The 22,194-nt window shown below is 40.8% G+C and overlaps 1 protein-coding gene across 2 annotated transcripts in view; it reads right to left on the bottom strand.

Annotated features, from left to right (window-relative positions):
* Window positions 1-20,877, bottom strand: part of SRP14 (signal recognition particle 14) — a 137,054-nt gene extending 116,177 nt beyond the window's left edge. The window contains exons 1-2 of one of the 2 annotated variants that reach the window (XM_044073834.1): window positions 20,600-20,877; window positions 13,080-13,273 (exon numbers count right to left, since the gene is read on the bottom strand). In XM_044073834.1, the coding sequence (XP_043929769.1) occupies window positions 13,080-13,196 (117 nt within the window). In that variant the 5' untranslated portion in view covers window positions 13,197-13,273; window positions 20,600-20,877. The remainder of the gene's footprint in view (window positions 1-13,079; window positions 13,274-20,599) is intronic. The other variant, XM_044073835.1, reaches the window with a different exon arrangement.
* Window positions 20,878-22,194: the final 1,317 nt, after the last annotated feature.

The following is a 22,194-nucleotide window of genomic DNA, read 5'->3' as shown; positions in this document are numbered from 1 at the left end:
AGAACCTCGAGTAAAACCTGGATCGTGTCTGGTCTGGTGGTACTGGTTGGATGACTTTTCCTTAGCAGTTTTTCTATTTCTAAGGCTGCTAATTCCCTCTGAATGGGTGGTACATCGGGGATGGGAGTTAAATCGAATGGTATTTGGTAGCCTCTAGATAATATTCTCTGTACCCAAACATTGGCAGTAATAAGATGCCAGGCTGGTAGATGCAAAGAAAAAACTACCCCCGACTGCTTCCAGAGGAAAGCAATCAGGCTGCTGCTCAGGAGTGCTGGTAGGTTCTGCCAGAGAAAATATCTAGCGCCCTGGTTACGCAGACCCCCTCTACCCTGAAAAGGGAAGTCTTCCATATCTGTTGTCCCCTCTGCCCCAGAGGGGATTGTTCACAAGTGTCACGAAAAGGTCCTTGGGATTTCTTGAACCACATTATTCCTCCCTTCTAGTTCCTGGAGTAGGACCTCTGGGGGTTGGAAAGGCATATGCCCATAGCAGAAAAGATCTTTCAGTCTTTCTCATTATGTGTAAGCGTGTCTCTCACTATGTGCAAGTGTTTCTCGTACTCTGGGTCCAAAAGATTTGTCGACAGGTGCATTGACGAAGGAAGACTTAAAAGGGGTCTACGAAGACACACAACAGCATCCAAGCATTATGTCTCATGACAACACCTGATGCAGTAGCTGGAGCAGGGAGACAAACGCATCGAGGAGTTTGAGATGGATTCAAGGGTAGCTAGCTGTGAGGTGACAGTACCATGCACCTCATCAGGCAGTACCCCACCAAAGAGGGAGACATTTCAGAAATTAGGTCTCTCTGAAGGCGAATAAAGTGTGCCAAATAGAACAGCGACCGAATGTCGCTGAAGTATAGGTCCACTTCCCTAGTCTGTCCATGGTCCGGGACTCTTGTTTGGAGGATGGACAGTGGAACCCAGGAAGCTTGCTAATAAACCTGACTGTTGTAGCCTTGTGTCCTCCCTACCACACCCCCTGCTAGTACAGTAATCCTAGCTGTCCAATAGACAGTATACATTTAATTTACATCCCTGCGACTAAAATTAACCATCAAGCAGCCCTCTCAGTGCTTTCTGCCTTAGTTTGTATCACTTGGAGGCCTACCTGTTTATTTGCATCACTATACATTCCCCTTCGTTGCTAAATGTATCTCCCTACTCTAACCTGTGCATGAACTGGTTACTAATCAGCAAGTCATTGTGAAGACACACTCCCAACCTTAATAAACTTTGCTGTCTCTTCTCTCCTTCACTTCACAGGTAGTTGGAGGCCTTCACTGGATTTCCACATAGCACAAGGGGTGTAAACCAGGTGGAATGCAATCTCCCTCCCCCAATACAAAGTCTACATTAGAATCCTGCCGAGCATGGAACCATCTTTAAAGTTCTAGTCTCCCACCAGGACACAAGTGCTCTTCAGCAATTACATTCTGCCTGCTGGTAAGCCATTAGACCTCAGGAATTTGTTTAAAGTGTTCAGATTTGTAAAGTAATACTTACTTTTTTCTCTTGTCTTGGTTGGCTCTGCCCTGCTCCGTTCGCCCTCGCCAATGCTCTGGCCCTCTCCGCTCCCCTGCCTCCTATTCCTCCCCCACTACCTCTACATTTACAGTAATCACAGCCACACCCACAGCTCACCCTCATCACCTTCACCAATCACAGCTCCTCAAGTCATATCACATTATACCACACCAACTTGCTCCACACAAAATACTCCCAATCACTCTCATTCCCACTAGGCATTTTTTTACATCACCCACACTACCGCCCCATCCACATATAGTGCAACCCTATAATTCCTTTTCAGACCCCCCCACCTAGAAACAACTTAAACTTTATAACCATGACTAATCACACAACCAAGTCTAATCGGTCTTCTCATAATTCTTTACAAAACACCACAAGTTATCACTCTAGCAATATCCCCAAACTTAGTAGCACAACACTACATTATACACTCTTGTATACAGACATCACACATTATATCTGCCCACAGTTATTCAAGAACTACATAAATGGACCAATTTAGAACACACATGCTCTCATTCCTACTCCAAAAAAACAATACTCTCTCACACTCCTCACCAAACTCCAACATCTGTATAACAATTTTAACTCCAGGCACACCATAAGTGGGGATATCCACCCCAACCCAGGCCCAAATCCATCCTGTCCAACACAAACTGCTCCAACACAAATGTCAGAACATAACACCCCCACTTTCTTCATCCCTTGGAAAAAAGTCAGCAACAGCAGCAAAACCAACCATCTTTTAATGCTAAATATTAACATTAGAAGTATCAAAAATACCTGAACTCTGGGCCACAATAGCACACTACTCCCCAGACATAGGTGCTTTAACAGAAACCTGGCTAAATAAAAACATAGTTAACTCAGAAGTTCTCCCTACTGGCTACAATATCATTAGACAAGACAGACCACTTCTTAAAGGGGGTGGAATTGCCTTACTGTACAAGTCCAACTTAACAGTCAATTACCAAACTCCTACCCCTCCCCAAATAAATTGGGACATACTTATCTCAACTTCAACATCAACCTAAAAAGGTAATCACCAAAATTGTGATCTACATTCCACCTGGTAATACACCTGCTAGTCTGACTTCTCATCCTGGTGTTCTTCCATATACTCACAAGAAACCCTTATTGTGGGGGACTTCAACCTAGATTACTTCGTTCTGATAAATAGGTAAACCAATCTAATAAATCTCCATGGCTACCAGCAGCTAGTCCAAATTCCAACAAGATGAAAAAAATCTAGAAGGGAATCTGTCCTTGACTGGGTCCTAACAACCCCACATTGTACCCTCACACAGGCAGTCTCCCAGACACCTTAAGTGACCACAACAGAATATACTTTATACGTAGTAGAACAAGCATATGCAAAACCACTAACTATTTCCACTAGAAACAAAAATCTTCCGGAGGTCCTCAACACTTTACTCTGTGACTGGACCCCCCCTAAAAACCCTCCCACTTGACCAGGCTGTAGCATTTCAACAACATATTTCTACAACACCTAGACACTGTCACTCATTGTGCAAAATCAAGGTTAGAACCTCTACAAACCCCTAGCTCATTAAAGAAACCAAACAAATCCTCAAGTCCAGAGACACTGCCTGGCTTTACTATCAAAAAAACAAAGAAACACAAAGCTTAAGTACCAAGAACTGCGCAACCGTGCAAAAAATGTATTAGGCTGGACAAAAAATCCTACTACACAACATTACATACTAAATACCAACACAACCAGCAAACATTTTGGAAACATGTAAACCAGCTACTAAAATCCACCCAAAAGGCTACCCCCAAACCAACCACCCCTTGACACTAAAGTTCCTATCGAAACACAATTCAGCTCCCACTTTGTGAACTCAATTCTATCCTTAGTATCACAAGACAGTTCCTTCCTCACTACCCCCCCAACACAAACACTAATACAAGCTTTACCCTCAAAACAGTTTCCACCACTTCAAATCAAAAGCATGCTCTCCAAACTAAACCTCATCAACAGCAGCCAACCTACTCCCCAGTTATTTCTTGAAACTCACAGCAGATGCTACTGCTATCCCAGTCTCCACTCTCAAACAGATCAATTGTTGAAATGTGTCCAAACTCTGGAAAATATCCTATGTTACACCCATACATAAAGGCAGGACCTCCACTGAACTGAACTTAACTACAGACCCATTGCTTTACGCTCCCCCCTGGCCAAAATCCTAGAAAAATGCATCCATACCCAGATGCTAAACTATCTCCTAGACAACAACATCCCGTCACCTACTCCATATGGTTTCAGACCTGCCCATAGTACCACTATAGCCCTCCTCGGAGTCACAGACACAGTAAAGTCTCAAAAATGAAGGCCTACAACTGTCAACTCTTTTTTTGGATAGGTCAAAAGCATGTGACAAGTCTCATCATACCAAATCCTGCTATACAAACTAATCCAATATCATCCATCAAATTCCACCCTTACCTGGTTCCAAAGCTACTCAACTGACAGGTACCAAGCTGTGAAATGGGAAAATTCTCTCTCCTCAGCTGCCCATAACGAGTCCCACAGGGTTCTATCTTAGGACCACTACTATTCACAGTCTTCACAAATGCCCTCCATACCTCCACACAGCATTCATCGATAATTCAGTATGCAGATGATACTACCTTAATCTGTGCTGCACACAACATTCCCATCCTCCTGCAAACAACTCAACTAGCATTCTCTGACATTGAAAACAACCTTACCAAAGCAAACTCGGCTTACGATTATAACCAGTTCTAACAAAAACACCAACAGTCAATTCACTACTCCACAAATGCTACTCCAATTACTCCAGTGGCACAAGCTAAACTATTGGGAATAACCAGACACTACCACCTAAAATTTGACCGCCATTTCAACTTAACTACTAAAGAAGTACATGCCAAACTGGGGTCACACTACCGTATCAAACTATTTCTTCCCAACACAAGATCAGCCATTGCTCGCTCCCAACTTCAATCCACCCTACTCTATGCATCTCCCATTCTGACTAATCTCAACAAAGCTGGACTAAGCAAAATGGAAGCCTGCTATAACAGAATTGCCCGCTTTGCTGCAAATTGCTCATATAGAACTCATCACTGTACTGCTTTGAGACAGCTCCACTGGCTTGAACTGCCCAACCTCCTAACCTACAATCAGCTCTGCCTCTGTCATTCTATTACCCAATAAGTGTCCTGCCCTCAAAAACCTAGTACAACATCACTCAGCCAAAAGGCCTCTTAGATCATCAAGCAAACTACTACTAGAAGTCACCAACAGCTGCAAAAGCTTTGGAGATGCACTATATAGTAGTTCAGTGGCTAAAAAATGGAACTCTGTCCCTACTAGCATTCAAAAACACATCATCCAAAGCCTCCTTTAAAGACCTCATCAGGCAACATCTCAAGCAAAGTTGGCAGTGCCATGATTGCTACCCAGGCTAGTGAAAGTGGATAACATATATATACTAAATCTAGAGCACTTGATGGTTTTCAATCTTACTCATAAACACTGGCTAATCTACAATGCATGTACTTGTACCAGTGTACTATATATGTATTCTACCCATGTTCCAAATTTCAGCTGTACACCACAAATCTATTACCTTTATTTTTAAAATTAATATTTTTTGTTTGTTCTCTCTACTGTAACTGTTTGTGCTGCATACCACTGTAAAAACATGTCTCTTGTAATTTGTGTGTATACTGATCATGTCTAAATAACTAAATGTGTCTAATTTTTCTTTGTGGAGCTTTTCTCCCCGGGCCTCTGCTGAAAAAGGGCCTTTTCAGCTCAGACACCCCCAGTTAATAAATGTTAACTAACTAAATCTTCTGCCAGTTCCCTCTTGGTGGCCGCCACCACGGCCATAGAATCAATTAACTGCTACGACCAGTGGGGCTGGTCTTCAGGCGTAGATTTTTTTTTTTCTCTGGCCTCCGAGGGACAGGTTCTACATTGTCCGTGGCCTTCCAAGCACACCGCACAATGATCTTAACAAGGTTATCTGCCAGTGGAGTCACCCAGGAAGTAGACGGCCGAGACAGAATGCCTGCAGGAACAGATTCCTCAGAAGAAGGGTTATAGGACTTAATCCCCCCGCTGCTTGAGGATTTTGAGAATGTCTCTGAATGAGATGACTTTGGGGAAGACCGTGGGGACCCTTCCCCCTCATCACAATCAGTGTCTTCGGTGATAAGATTCCTCCGGTGAATCAAAGTGCTTCCTCCAATCAGTGTCTTCGGTGATAAGATTCCTCCGGTGAATCAAGGTGCTTCCTCTTGCACAGTTTCTTACCGGGTGGCTTCCCAGTGGGATGACTCCAGAGGGTTCTTGTGACTCCCATGCCTGGGGTCCCAAAATAGAGGGTTGGGAGAGGTGCATGCTAGGGGAGGGTTCTGACACTGATGTCATTGGTGCAGACTGCGAATCCACTACCTGTACAGCAGGCCCACCTGAGGAGGGATGGGAGTCCAGAACCGGGGTCATACCTGGCCATGAACAGCCACCTCCTGGCCGTGAGGAGCCACCTCCAGGTGAGGAGCTCTGAGAACTGGAAGCCAGAGCTGTGGACACAGCGCCAGTGAGAAAATAGGTGCCAGGCTAAGTACCAAGGTATGGATGGTCCAAGCACTGCTTCGGGAGAGCATCAGTTCCACCGGAGCCAATGCAGCAAGGGTGGAGTGGAAGTATCTTGTCCTCGGCAGGTATTCAAGTTTTGGAGCCAATGGAGCTGGAGAAACTTCGGCACCATGCCTGGGGAAGGTGCCGAAGCAGGTACAGTCATCGGAGCTGATGTCGGATCCAAGGACGGCACCGAAGTCAGTGGTGCCGAGGTCAGAACTGAAATAGGGGTGAGTATCATGGATGGCACAGAGGGAGAAGACTCGGAAGCCTGTTGCCAAAGAGGTCTGCGCCAAGGTTTTTCCGACCCAGATAGAGCCTCTGCACACACACACACAAACAAACACACAGACTGGAGTAAGTTTTTCCTTATTTTTTTGGTCTTTGGAGGGGGTGAGACCTCAGACCCAGATAGAACCTCTGAAAAAGGTGTCTAAGATAAGTTTATTTTTATTATGTTCTGCTAGTGTACAAAAAACTAGCACAAATGTCAGTGTCCGCTTTACTATGATCCACACTCAAAACAGTAGACACAATGAACATGTGTATCTGAGTTAGGCATCTTGCGTCCACACTTGTCACACTGTTTAAATCCCAACTTAGCTTTATCTGACATAGTAAGGTAAAACAAGGCTATCGTATAGAAAAATTAAGGGAGAAAATACCAATGAGGTTTTTAAAAAAAAATACCACTAGTAAAAAGGAAAGGTCTGTCAAAGACAGGAGAGAGGGACAGTACCAATCTTCTTCTTTCGGCTTTTCCCAGTTAAGGGTCACCACAGCAGATCATCTGTCCGCTCATAATTGGCAAGTGGAGCTTTACAGTGTTGAGTTGCCAGCCTGGCGCCCAACCTTCCACAGAAGGCACACACCCACCCACACACTCACACCTCGGGCCAATTTAGAGTGTCCAATTCACCTACGGCATGTCTTTGGGATGTGGGAGGAAACTGAGGGACAGTACCAATAAAAGGAAAAAATTAAATTACCAAGGACAAGGGTAGGAAATAGCCTTAGGTTATAGGCGACAGTGAGAAAAGGCTAACTTGACTACAAATTAAATAATTTTGAAGAGAAACTGTCTTAAAATCAATTTTCTACTTAGCTTTGAGAGAGATGGCTAGCACATAGGAATGCGGCAAATGAGATCTGAAATAACTAGGAAAGGGGAGTTATGGGTAGGTCTTAAGAGTTTTTGGCTGGTGCGAGCTTGGAAATGGCCGTATCGGTTCAGAGGACGGAACCCACGTCCTAATGTAATGAATAAGATTTACATCATCAGATGTAATGCTTATAGAAGGTGCAAAGCAATGACAAGTGGCTGCAGCAGACAGGACAAGGACATTGACAAATGTGAAATAAGTATATAACTACATTTATGTACAGGTCTTGCAAAACAGTAGAAACAATGTACAGAAATAATTTTACTATAACTGCAGGAGGTTAAAAAAAAATAAATAAAAAGGAATGTTAAAATGAACTGCAAATTTTTCTCGTGTTGCGTATGTGGTAGCCACAGAAACATTAATTTACATCCTACCAGTCAAAACACCATTTTCCTCACTGGAGAATCCTTATAAATAAATATAACTTTTTTTGAAAGGAAGTAAAGGCTCTTTGAGAGGAACTAGTCTGAATGGACTGTGCCAACTTACTCCCAGAACTTGGCTATGCATCTCATCCTAGAGAAACAGCTAGCAGCCATAGTCAGCTGTTATACTACAAAAGTAGAAACTATTAAAACTGCCACAGAGATAAAAACAAACTGCATTAGAAAAAGATTATATAACCCCTTACGAGATAGTATAAATAGCTTCACTGTACACCCTCCTCAGATGGGATTGGCAACTAAGCAGAGTTCTACACCAATGCTTTATACAACTGTCTGTATAATTGCATTGACTCAGCCGTACCTGATCGGACCAAAACAAGCTCCTCAAGAGCAGCAAACCTGCCTGGTGGACAACTGCCAATAGCTTCACTGTACATCCTCCTCAGATGGGATTGGCAACTAAGCAGAGTTCTACACCAATGCTTTATACAACTGTCTGTATAATTGCATTGACTCAGCCGTACCTGATCGGACCAAAACAAGCTCCTCAAGAGCAGCAAACCTGCCTGGTGGACAACTGCCAATAGCTTCACTGTACACCCTCCTCAGATGGGATTGGCAACTAAGCAGAGTTCTACACCAATGCTTTATACAACTGTCTGTATAATTGCATTGACTCAGCCGTACCTGATCGGACCAAAACAAGCTCCTCAAGAGCAGCAAGCCTGCCTGGTGGACAACTGCCATTAATCTTTACAACAAGAGGAAGAAATTGCTGTCCAAGATTAAGAGGGAGCTTTCTAAACTAAAAACACTCCCTCCTTAGCTTAAACACACAAATAAGACTTCTTGTGAAGTCCTCCAAAGCAAAACTATTAATCCAACTTAGCTTCCTCAACTAATGAGGATCTTAAGGTGTTCTTTAATTACACATCAGTAACCTAAGGCCCAGATTTGTGCCGAGCTGGTAGTTAATGATACCACATAAACAGATTCTGTGGACTGTGAACACTTCAATACCCTGTCCCCCACCACATGTACCCCATGACATTCTTACCACCTGTCCCCTACCCTGTATCCTTAAAGAGCAGGTTGCAAACACCCTCTCAAAGGCCTAAAACACAGCATCTATGGAACTTGACAACATTCCAGGCTGCATCCTACATGGGCTCCAACAAGAATTAGCAACACCATTGGATACGCTCTTCAATCATAGCCTAAGCACTGGCTTCATCCCAGCTGAACAGAAGACCGCCACAATTATTTCCTTGCACAAAGGTGGTGCTTCCACTGAACCTGGGAACTACAAGCTTACTAGCCTTATCTGCACAGACGTAGAATGAATCATGGGCCTTAAAGATATAGGTAATCTCAAAACACTTTGCCCTACTCAGTTTGGATTTGTCAGAAGGAGATCATGCCTGTTAAAAAGCTTTCGACACTATCCCCCACCTCGGGCATCATTGACAAGCTCACCCACCCTTCTATTGTTAGATGGGTTGCTAATTGGCTCATTGACAGAACACAGTCAAAATGGAGGAATCTACCTCCAACAGAAGACCTGTGGTGTTCCACAGGATGGAGTCCTGGGACCTCTGTTTGGAAATCTTATTTTTCTAAAGTAGAAGCAAAAACTAAAGGTCTGTGGCTGAGTTTGCTGATGACTGCAAACTGAGAGTGGTCATAGAATTTCCAAATGATGTCAGCATCCTACAACAGCTCTTAAAATGACTGGTGCCAAGTCATGGACAAACTCAAGGAAAAAAAAAAAAAAAAAAAAAAAAAAAGAGCATCATCCCTTTTGGTAAGAGTGATGTTCCCACTAACCACCACATCACTAGCAACACCCTAAGTCTGCACTCAGTGGTGAGAGACCTGGGTACACAGGTTGACAGCAATCTTATCTTTGCTCGCAATGTCTTCACAGTGGTAAGAAGGGCATTCATTAATGCTCATCTCCCAAGTAAAGGGCATTGCCTCCAGAAAAGTAATTATAGCCTCCCTGTACTCTTCCCTCATCAGGCCAATAATTTAAAACAATACCCCTTTTGTTATGTACCTTTCCAAGCACCTGCAACAACTGGAGAAACCACAAAGGTTCCTCAAAGAAAATTCAAGGTCTTCAGCATCTGTCCTATCTGAAATCAGTCACTTTATTTTGTTTCATACAGACTACTCACAGGCCATCTCTGCCTTACATACAAGGCAATCGCTGACCCTGCTTTACTGTAAATTATGCATATCTAAAAGTCAAATTTTATACAGGTTACTCACTCAAAGACCTTAACCTAGTATGTTACATTAACAGAACCTGCTGCAGGGAAAAATTTGCCTCCCAGAGGTTACCAGACCTTTGGAACAGACTCCCACTTAATGTCAGAGCACCTCATTAGCCCACTTCAAACACATCTGGACAACTGGATGGGTAACCATAAGTTTACCAGTGTCCCTCATGGAGACTGGCATTACGTGCTGATCATGGAAATAAAGGGTAGAACATGGCTAGGCTTGTAAGGGCCCTACAGCCATTAGCCTAGTAACTTCCTATGATCCTACGAATAAAAGATCTTTATAAAAATAGCGCGAGAGATTTAAAACTAAAATGAAAAACATTATGAAAGATCGTATATATAGTATAAAGCAGAGGGGCTGTCAAGAATTAAGAGAAACTGTGGAGGATATGATCAAAAAAGGAGAAAATCATGAGAGAGACCTTAATATGGTATTTGAATAACTGGACATGAAATCTTATGGGTAATGAGAGAGAGAGAGAGAGACACAAGCTTGTTTTTATGCTCTGCTAGAGTGCGATTTCTAAAACTAGCACAAAAATATCATAATCAGCCTTTATATGGTCCACGCCCAAACAGTAAATGCATCAAGTGTTACCGTCAAGAGTTGGGCATCTTACGCCCACACTTGTCACACTGTTTAAACCCCAATTTAACTAAGTCTGAAATAGCACAGGCAAAGGGTATCCTGAAGGAAACAAGGAAAGAAGAGAGAATACCAACGATGGTATTTAAAAATACTACAAGTGGTAAAGGAAGGCCTACCAAAGGCAGGAGAGGGGGACAGTACCAACGATGGTAGAGATTTAAATTACCAAAAAGTAAAGGTTAGGAAATAGAAGCAGGTTATAGGCCATGGTGAAAAGACTAAAAAACAAAGTTTGAAGAGAAATGACAAAAACTCACAAATTTCCACTTGATCTGGAGTAACTGAGAGGGGCATTATGGGTAGGTCTTAGCTGAGAGTTTTTGGCTGGCGCGAGCTTGGAAACGGCCATGTCGGTTCTGAGGACAGAACCGAAGTCTTATCAGTAAGGAATGAATAAAGATTTACATGCGATTAAATTTTAACCTTGTATATATTTTAAAATGTTAAGTTTAAAACCATGCAAACTGCAGAGTGCACTCCAGGCATCTTAATCATAAATAATATTCATATGGTACATCAGTGAACAGAGGTACCAAGACTCACTCTCCACCACATGAACAGATGTCATAACTAAAAAAAGTCCTTGCTCAAATCAGTCATCTCCATTCACCTGCTGCTCGCAAGGCCATTATTAATATCCAAACCTCAATATAGCCCCTCTTTTGTTATGCATTCTGTCTGCAATATTTACAGAATACAGACAGACTAACCCTCACAGAATGCAGACTACTGAGAATAAAATATGCAGATTCATTCCATTAGCACACATTGCAATTTGCTAAAAAAATTCCAAATGGATTTCAAGAAAAGTGGCTGTATGAGGCACTAAAAGTACTCAATTTACAAGGTGCTACAACATAGTCACTGCCCCCCTTTAAGAGTAGGACTACATTTAAAAGAACCTGTGTGCTCAAAAGCACATAGAACACCCTCCATTCAAAACTGCTGTAGGTGAGAGCCTTCTCTAGGCTGGGATTTACTGCCTGGAACCACCTACCTACAAACAAATATCTAGAAGCCATTAAAAGCTTTAAAGATGCAGGTAGATTCAGTAAAGAGATGCTATTTAATTGCAGCTGCTCCCATAACTGTAGTTAACTTACCATCCCAGATCACGAATACTACAATAAAGTTTGAGCCATTTAATGCAACATCTTATATGCAAATATTTCATGTTAGGGCTGCCACCTTTGCATCCTTCCATTTCCTAACCAACCACATCCTCCCCCACCACATAATGAACACACCCCTTGCCTTCAGATTAGCCACACCAAGAAGCAGTTTTTAAATACCATATATATACGATGACTTCATGGGCAGAATTATGTATTCCTAAGCAAAGCATTCTAGAGCATTCCCACTCCTCCCTGTCTGTCTCCATGGCATACATCACAGTACTCCCATCCTTGCATCCTCAAACACAGTACTTTTGTTTTCCCATACTTTTGCTAACTGGTCAGCTTCACCATACATCATTGCAATACATTCTACTCGGCCAAGATTGCACTATAACAACTGCATAAGGAAGAATTTAAAATTATACTGGGTGTCACTAATCCCCCAAAAGCTATGGGATTGTAAGCTTTTATTTTCACAACCTTTGGTCCAATGATGGCCTGAACAAAAATCACGACTAAGGAAAGAAACCGGCTTTTTTCATTCAAGGTAAAAATACGGTTATATCCAAGGCTTAATGTTCTGGGCTGATGACACAGTAGTTACTTTAAAACTGAACAGAAGTTATCCATAAATGAAAAATAAAATGCTTTCACAGCACACCGTATATAGTGTTAAACTGGGATGAAAGTGAAAGGATACGTGAACATATCCATATATTTCAAGTTGCTGCCATCACACTGCTACACAGCACACTACCTCAGACCTAACAGGTCTTGGTACTTTTCCGTTAATGGGGCAACAGCTTTCTGGGCGTGGATTTGCATTAACGGAAAAGAACAGATATGTAATGTACATAAAATTATCAATTTTGTTTGTGATGTCAGAAACAGATCAGTTATCCTGGTGATATGTTTTTAAAACAAATGCACACATTTCCAGACCTAGATAAATCAAAACATGTTAAACTGGTCCTTATACCATTAGTCCTCAACAGAAAGACTTTACAGAGCATTTGAAACATCCACTATCCTAGCACCTGGGAGAGCAGATGGGTCTCTTCACTTAGTCCTCTCTGCGTGGGAGTATGCAAAACTCCTTAAAATGGAAATGTGCTCTCATTTCCTCCCAAAAGTTCCTGTCAGTGAAATTTTGCAGGTAAAACAATCTGCCCTTTGCTTCAAATGTAAAAGCAATATACAACCCTTAACTTCCATTTTCACTACACTGTGCATGCTTAAAAGAAAATTAAAGGAAAATAAAAAAACAAACACCATTACAAACACACACACCACATCAGTGTCTTCCATATAGAGCTTTACACACAGTTTTCCTTGTGCACTTTTAAAAGTTGACTTGGTACTTTTACCCATTTGGCATCCTCCAGCAATGCATATAACTGAAGCCATGTAGTGTGTTCAGACTCAAATGTTTACCACATCAGCGCTGTCATCTTGTGGGAAGCACAACACTTCCTGATACCTGGCTAAAAAAAAAAAAAATACAGCTTTCAAAGTTTACCTAAATTGCAACAGATTGCAGACGAAAAGTGAAGCAATGCACTTTATGCAGTTAAGCAATTACATAGAAAATGGCTGGAGTTAATTTGATTAAAACCTACTACAAATTGTATGATTTTCTATGTTCAATGGCGTGACATTGTTTCAACGACTTTTTTCGCAGAATGATCATATTTTAGTCTGTTCCTCATAAAAGTTTATGGGTTTTCTGCCAAATCAGTGAGGACTGAACTCACTAAATAATTACATATTTTTGAGTTTGTCTACATATATTTATGAAAAATGGGTACTTTTCCGTTAACGCAAATCTAGGCCCAGAAAGCTGTTGCCCAGTTAACGGAAGTACCCAGGTTTCTGTTCCTCTCTGAAGTTAAATTAGGATGAAACTGAATGCAGCATTATATTTCATTCTGTTGCTGTCATGCTCCATATATGCAGCATATCGCTCCCCCCCCCAAAAAAAATGCACCTGTACATTTCAGATTTCAATTGTGAAATCGAAAAAAAAAAAAAAAAACACATTTGCAGTAATGCATTCCAGTTTGTTCCTATACAGTTCACTGGCCCTAAACAAGCTATGGCAACTATGTGCACACCTATGAAATGTGATTTGTGGAATGTTTAAAGTAATAATGACCACACTGTCCACAGCCAACACACGAGGCTATAGTGACCTTTGAGTACCTCTGAAGTTTGATTTGGGGAAATAATGACCGCAGCATCCCCACACAAACTGTGCCAGTCTCTGTATTCACCTTGGAGTGGTGTCACATTTAGATCAGGCGAGGACCACAGCTGAGGACCCTAAGCCAGTTATGTAACCTGGAATAATGGGCGCAGAAGCTCTGAGATTCTAGATGTTATGTGATGCATTTTAGTCTTCATGTTTTCACTACCCAGATTTGTGTAGGCAACCATCAATATTAAACTCATACACACTCCCATACATGCACATGTACACACACAGCTTTTTAACAAAGTACAGTTGTATAAAATCTTACCATAATGGTTGAGGTCCTTGCCTTCACCACTGTTGTATTTACAAAGGGGATTTCCCTGCCATAAAGCCCACTGTCCAGCCAATTTACCAATGTCTACCATTGCTTTAAAGTACGCTGAACGTCACCTGCACACTCCTTGTGTAGGCTAGGGCATAAAGGCGACATTCAGGCATACCATCCTCAGAATGCCATTTGTAAATAGAACTGCAGTGGTGAATGTAATGGGCTTCACAGCAGGGAAACCCATTTGTAAAGAACTGCAGTGGTGAATGTAAGGACATCAATTCATCTATGGTATGTCTTTGGGGAGTTGAAGAAAACAAAATCTACACAGATGGAGCCACAGCCAAAAGACACATGTTCATAGATTGGTACTAAGCTAACTGCTAGTGGGCCATTTTAAGCCTAGCCAATTATCCCATCAAAATAACTGTTAACAGGTTTCTTTCCCACATATCTTGCCCAGACCACCAAAAATAGCCGCTTATTGTCTGCAGTGCTGGAAATTGTTATATACACACACACAGCAGTGATTATTTTTACATAAAGTTTGATTATTTTTGCATAAAGTTTGAATGCAGACATAAAATTCAAGAGAAACAGTGACTAAATGACACACACTACAGTTTCTGACTTTACATCCTTCAGAAAATGCACGCTAAACACCAATGCTGTTATTCCAGCAACTTTAAGTTTATAATAGCAATATTTAAAATCTGTCCCTATTTTAGGGCATTCCCCCCATAACTTTAAGCTTTAGGTTTCATGCACTAAAGGTTTAAGAAGTATACTCGCCATAACTGAATTTCTTGACAGATGGCCGCCCTATTTCACGCATATATAGTTTATGTATTATGACTGCACTGTATTTCATGCATATCTTAGCTTGCAATTTCTCCTGCTATATATAGTTACGCATATACATTTCTCAATGCACTGACTGAAATCTTGAACATTTTTCTTCTGTGGAGCTTTTTTCCCCAGAGACTCCGCTGAAATAGGCTTTCATTCAGTCGGACTATCCTGGTTAATAAGTATTAATTAAACAAATCGATCTTGAAGTCTTACCCCATCTCCATTCAATCTTACTAAATTTACATAGATGTGTCCAACCTGCGGCCCTCAGAGCTCTTCCATGCGGCCCTCAACCTCTAACTGCAACATCGATGTACGCATGTCCCAAAACACTTTTTGTTTTGTGTTTTTCGCTCCCGTGACCTATAATGCTAATGTCGGTGTGTGCATGTGCCAAAGCACCCTTCTAGTTTTGTTTTTGAGCCAAAAAAGGGTCAGTGTGTTTACGCCATTATATTGCGCCGAACAATCAGTGCGTGTGTGTGTTCTCACTGAAGAGGGGTTCATGTATGGATTTGCCGCTGTTGCCTTTGAAAGGGACAGCAATTACCTGTGCTAATAGGCAAGTATGGAGTGAGTGAGTGCATGCATGAAAGCAGAATTGTGTGCATGAAAGTAGAATAGTGTGTGTGTATATGTGTGCATGACAGAGAGACGCATGCACAAAGAGGCTAACAATGATCAGTCTACCTACTGAACTCAAACAAGTTAGCTCACAAATATATCATACATTAAGAGTACACTTTCATTAAGTTGCGGCTTTCCTGACAGGGAGAGTATTGTACTGAACATGAACTCATACCTCTTAACTGTATGGAGTTTCAAAGAATGTCTGGATTTTTGCCTCATCTTCCAATTTGTCTTTTGCTTAGGAAATAAAAGTAGTCATCCAAGGTAATGCAGTCCCAGGGAGTAAGAATGAGACAGCAGCCTAGGGTTAATGGGTCAGTAGTGGACTGACTATGTGGGACTGTAGCATATAAAGTTGTATTGTTTTTTCAGACAAACAAAAAAGCACCTAGTACTGTTTTTTCATTGATGGGTTCTAAGCAGTGGTAGATTGGACAACAGTAAGCATAGCTTTGGCGGATCATCAATACTGGCAAATCAAGTGGGGACAATGTCATTTTTTAAATGTTGGGGATTTTAGTGTGTATGTGTGTGCTTATGTGTTGGGAGTGCTGCAACAGTAGATGATTATTAACGACAGAGACTTACAGACTGTGGAGAATATGTTTCTTTGTTTCAAAACCTAATACTTGGGTACGCATGCCAGAAGTAGATTTAAGACATAGCTTCTTGCCATTTACAGTGGATGGACATTTACATTTAATGGACAATGTATTAGCGTGGGCCTGTGGGGTTCTGAAGGATGCCAAGTCTACCACTGCCAATGTCTTGTAAAGTGACTTGGAAATAGATATTGGGATGTTACTGAAAAAATATAGTAAGTGGGCTTAGAAATATAGTTTAATTAAACAAAGTGTACTTCCAATTTACAGGCCATAATTTAATTTATTTCAGGTAGTCCAGATACTGGTAGATTGTACACCATTAGACTTAGAGAGAGCGGTCATTCTGGGGAAACAAGCAGCCCTAGTTTCAGTGAAAGCTCTGTGGTTGCTTGCAGGTAGGAAGTTGCAGGATGTTGATGCAATGTGTTTTATTTATTATTTTTAATGCATTTGTCACATTCTGGGGAAACAAGCAGCCCTAGTTTCAGTGAAAGCTCTGTGGTTGCTTGCAGGTAGGAAGTTGCAGGATGTTGATGCAATGTGTTTTATTTATTATTTTTAATGCATTTGTCATTTCAAAGCATGGTTTTCTTTGATGCAAAAGAAGGCAGGACTGAATGAGCCATATATAATAATGGGATAGAAATATTATAAGTGATGTATAATGTTTGCAGCTACAGTTGCCTGTGATGCATAACTATTTTTGGCCTGTGTCCCACTTATTTTTCGCTTTGTCCAGATTTCCTGCTCTAAGGTTGGGAGGTATGGTTCCATACTAAATCAGAAGTTGTATTTACCTTGGAAGACTTTTCGGCATAATTATGAAAAACAGAGCCTTTTTAATATCTCTGCTTATTTCCAATATAAACTGCCATGTAACCTTGCAAATATCCTTATTAAGCTACTTTACTTCTTTTGGAATTGACAGGTACGATTCATCTGTTCAGACATAAGCATAGAGTGCTAATGCGACTTTGATTTCTTACAGCAGTCTGTGGTTTACATAATCACAATAACTTTTCTGTGTTTCTGGGTGTGTAATCAATTTAACAGTTTTAAAGATGTTTTCCAAAAATAAATAAATAAATAATCCTCTCTACACTTTCAGCTATTGACAAAGTCTGGGAATTTGTTTTTTTCAAAAGTGAAGGTCAGCATTACAGCTCAGTAAACTGTCACTGTGAGTAACTTCTGCACAAATTAAAATGTCTGAATGTCAAATGGCTTTAGATTGGAGGGAAGTTTATTTTTATTTATTTTATTTTACATTTGTTTACCGGGAAAGTCCAACTGGACACAGGTCCATTTTCAGCGCAGGCCCGGGGAGAAAAGCTCGAAAAATAACACAAAACAATACAATACAATATAATATACGAAAGAGAGACAGCAAATTATGGATGTAGTACGAGAGAGAGAGAGGTTTAATATGCATACTGTCGCCTCACAATAAGACACTGTTCGGTTCGACTCTCAGCTAGAGCGTCTTCTGCATGGAGACATGCGTGAATGGGCATTCCTTCATTGAAGGTTGTGCGTCAGGGCTGGCAACTCGATACGTAAAAATCAACTGCCAGCCATTAGCGGACTGGAGTTCCGCTGTGGCAACCCCTAACCGGGAAAAGCCAAAAGACCCAACAACAACTGAATATAATTTTGCAAATGGAATTCTTAGTTAAACATGCCCCTCTTCTTGGGCAACTAGATTTGAGTAACCAATATTAGATCTTAGCCATCCAGCTGGGAAAGGTTAGTATGTGGATTTTCCCATCTGGTTTGATGAAGGCTATGCTACTTACCCAAGGACTACATTTATGGCTATCCATCCAGCCATAGTGTTGCTAAACTAGAGGAGCTTTTTACAGAAGTTGAAGGTTTTTGTATTGAGAACCTGTCCATAAAAAGTGGCTAGTTTATGTTGCAGTGAAGGCTGTGGTCTTTGTAGTGAGCGTTTTAAGTATAACCAGTATTTCTGAGGTAGAGGAAGTCTCTTAAGGCAGGATCTTTCTTAGCCTGGAAAGCAAGCCAATGATGACATTTATATAGGGGCCAGTGAAAGACAGGGGAAAGCAAGAAGCTTTTTAGTCTGTTTGGATAACATAGTGAGCTTAGTCCTTTGACCTTTTTTGTCAGAAATGGTTGTAGTCTTTCTTTTGGCACATGCCAAAAGGGGCACTGCACTCAATAATGGCTCTTGTAAAGGAAGAATACAGGGATGTTATGACCTCCTTGTCCCTGGATGAGATACCCTTACTAATGAAGTGGGCCGTGTAAAAAAAACTTTCCTTACAACGGAGACAGCGTGGTGGTCAAAACTCAGGTTTCTATCAACCTGGGTGCCCAAGTACCATATGACTTATTGCGTGCTTACAACATTATTAATGTGATAATTTGTGGGGACATCACTCTCCTCAAAGGGGATGATGATGCATTTTTTGGCATTTAGCTTGAGGCCATATTTCTGGCACCAGTTATTTGTTTGGGTGAGACCCTCTTGTAGCTTATTCAGAATTGTTTTATTAAGTCAGTAATGTGAATTCTTTACTTTATTGCAAATTTGTTGGGTTATTTTTGTGGATTATAGTATTGTAGGAATGCTGATGTTGACATTTTACATAGTTGGGCTGCTGGAATGGTTTTCCCAGTGAGAAATGCTAATGCTAGTGCTGTAGTGAATATTTGTTTATTTGTTAAAAAAAAAAAAAAAATATATATATATATATATATATATATATATATAGATAGATATAGATATATTAACTAAGATGTTAGAGTTAACTATTAGATTAGAGAATTAGAATGAGAATTAGAATTTTAAGGCAAATATTAGGCATTTATTCATTGTTCAAATGCACCTACAGTACAGGCAGGAGGTCGACTGCGGTCTTCCGGAGCAATGAAAGAAAGAGTCAACTGAATGTTATACTTTATATGCGGCCCCAAGACCATTTCTGCTCACTCAATGCGGCCCCAGCAAGCCAAAAGGTTGGGCACCCCTGTTTGCTGACTAAAAAAAAAAAAACGTGATGTCTTTGCTCTTCTTTGTGCTGGGGTCTTGCCTAAAGCGGTCAAAAGGACAGTCCACTTTTTAGGTCAGCAAATGGTAATTATAAAAATAAACGGTGGGCGTGGCTCGTTACATCCCCATCTACTGTGGTCCTCACTCAATACCTACGCCTGTCAATCATTAGGTAGGCAGTGCTAGAGTACGGTTTACTACAGCTGTAGTACTTCGCTAACCCAGCCATAGTGGTACTGTCTTCCAATTTGTACTTTACTTACCCAGTTAGCAAGTGTCAAACATAACTTTCTATTGCTTTCATTAAATGGGCTTGTGTAACTTCTCTCCGAGTCGGAACAAATTTCATTAAAGCGGAGGCATGTTTCATCTTTAATCTACTATTGTACACGTGTAGATAAGTACGCATGGAGTGATAACACATAATCAAATGCTCCCGAGTTTGCCTTACATTTTAGGTCTGTCCCTTAAAAACCTTCTGATATTCTGGTGTAAATCACTGACGATAACAGTCAGTCAATAACACTAATCAGAGTTTCACTCATATTGTTAAATATATATACATGATGGTGCAAAACCCGAGTTTCACTCATTGTTAAATATATACACGCTGGAGCAAAACCCGAGTTTCACTCATATTGTTAAACATATACATGCTGGAGCAAAACCCGATGTTCTAATTTTAAAAGAAATGGATCGACGTTTAAAACATGCTGGAGCAAAACCCGAGTTTCACTCATATTGTTAAATATATACATGCTGGAGCAAAACCCGATGTTCTCATTTTAAAAGAAATGGATCGACGTTTAAAACATGTCAAGATTTGTGGCCTTTACTTCCAATTACACAAACAATTCAGTTTTGAAAAACTGAGCAGCAATTCCAAAACGGAACTTGTGCACAACGTCCAGCGCAACATCGCTCTTAACCGGATGGAGAAAGTCGTTCATACTTCCGTGTCAGTAGCAGCCAAGAGAGTTACTTTTCCATTCAAAAGCCACTCACTCTCCTGGTACTGAAAGTCTTCTTGCAAGTCAGTAATCGTGTTTCACGCTATAGTTTGCTCTCAAGCCACCTTACACACGCATCAATTCTTGTACTCACAGCATTACTTTTAATCACACAATTCAATACATATTACTCTCAATATATAGTCTTGCTACTTTCTTGTAAAAACAAACATACCTGCTCGTTTTCCAACAGCACCATCTTACTTTTGTGATATCAGTAATTTATGACCGCCCACCTTACCGGATATGAACAGTTGATACGTATAGTTTTCCGCGTAAGTAATTGGTGAGTAAATTCCTCTAGAGCAGTAGCTGAGCTAGAGTACTCCGCTCCTCCACCACCGTTTTATTTTAATGAATAGTATATCCTCTAATTTTGAAGTGAGAAATTCAAAGCCAGCGCTATAGTTTTAAGATATCTACAGTCTCTCATTCATGTATTCGTTTCATTGGTGATGACGGGGTTAAATAGTGCGCTAAAAGTGGTCCTCCTTTTAAAGTGGGAGAGGAGGAAGTATCATAACATTTAAAAGTACAAACCAAAACTCAATAGTATGAAATAAGTTGTGTAGACGTAAAAATAAGAATGCACCAGCAAGTAAAAAGAGTACAATAACAGTGAAAAAAGTAGGTACATCGTGGAAGGTTAATCAACAGCTGAAATTATATAGTACATTTGTGTAAAGTCTTACCATAACAGATGTCCTTCCCTTCACTGTTGCAGTATCCTAAACAGAAGGAAATCATACCTCTCAACTGTCCAGATTTTTGCAGAATGTCCAGCTTTTGTCCTCATATTTTTTATCTGTCCCTCATAAACATTGTGGTTTTCTGGCAAATCACTGAGGATTGAAGTCACTAATGACATATATTTGAGTTTCAGACTTCATATCTTCAGAAATTGTATGTTAACAAAAATAATTTTATTCTATGAACTTTCTAAGTTTATAATGGCGATAATTAAAATCCCCCACCCCATTATTGTAGGCTTTGTCCAGATTTCTTTGTTTTAGAAGTTGAGAGGTATAGGGATCTCCTGCCCATAGCAGCGTGACAGTCGGCCAGTAAACCAAAGCCTAATCATCTTCTATGCGCCATACATCACATTTATGTACCCTGCACAGAATATAGGGCATAAAAGGGACCTATGGACGCAATTACCCAGAAATGAATTGCCCCAGAAGAGAACAATCTCCATAGGACAAAGGAGTCCATGCACATCCAAAAGGAAAAATGTAGGAGTAAAAGGGAAAGCCTGAGACAGAAGGGAATCTAAAACAAAAACAAGAGGGGATGGAGGGAAGGAGTGAATACTGCAACAGTGAAAAGAAGGACTGCTGCTGTTATGGTAAGATTTCAGACAACTGTATTATGTCCTTCTATATCACTGTTGCAATATACTAAACAGAAGGAAGAGTAAAAGCTCAAGAAACAGAATGGGAAGTGGAAGGCTGAGAACAGCCCTCAACAAACCCACATAAAATGGTTTCAGCAAAACCTGCTCTGGCCATAGAAACCATATACAACTTTTGATGCTCAGTAAAGGTTCGCACCGAAGACCACATAGCAGCTTCAAGGATGGAATTGGTGTCCATCCCCTTGAAGAAGGCACCAGAAGAGGCAATAGCCCTAGTGGAATGAGGTCTAACAGAAGTACACAGAGATTTGCCATGAAAAGTATAATAAAAGGAAATGGTCTTAAGTATCCAGGAGGAGAAGGTTTGCTTAGAAACAGCCCAAATCAATTTCCTGGGAAGAAAGAAAACAAAA

This window comes from Protopterus annectens, chromosome 6.part0, assembly GCF_019279795.1.
Source record: "Protopterus annectens isolate FY-2018-M chromosome 6.part0, PAN1.0, whole genome shotgun sequence".
NCBI lineage: Eukaryota > Metazoa > Chordata > Ceratodontiformes > Protopteridae > Protopterus > Protopterus annectens.
This window is presented reverse-complemented; position numbering and strand designations above follow the sequence as displayed.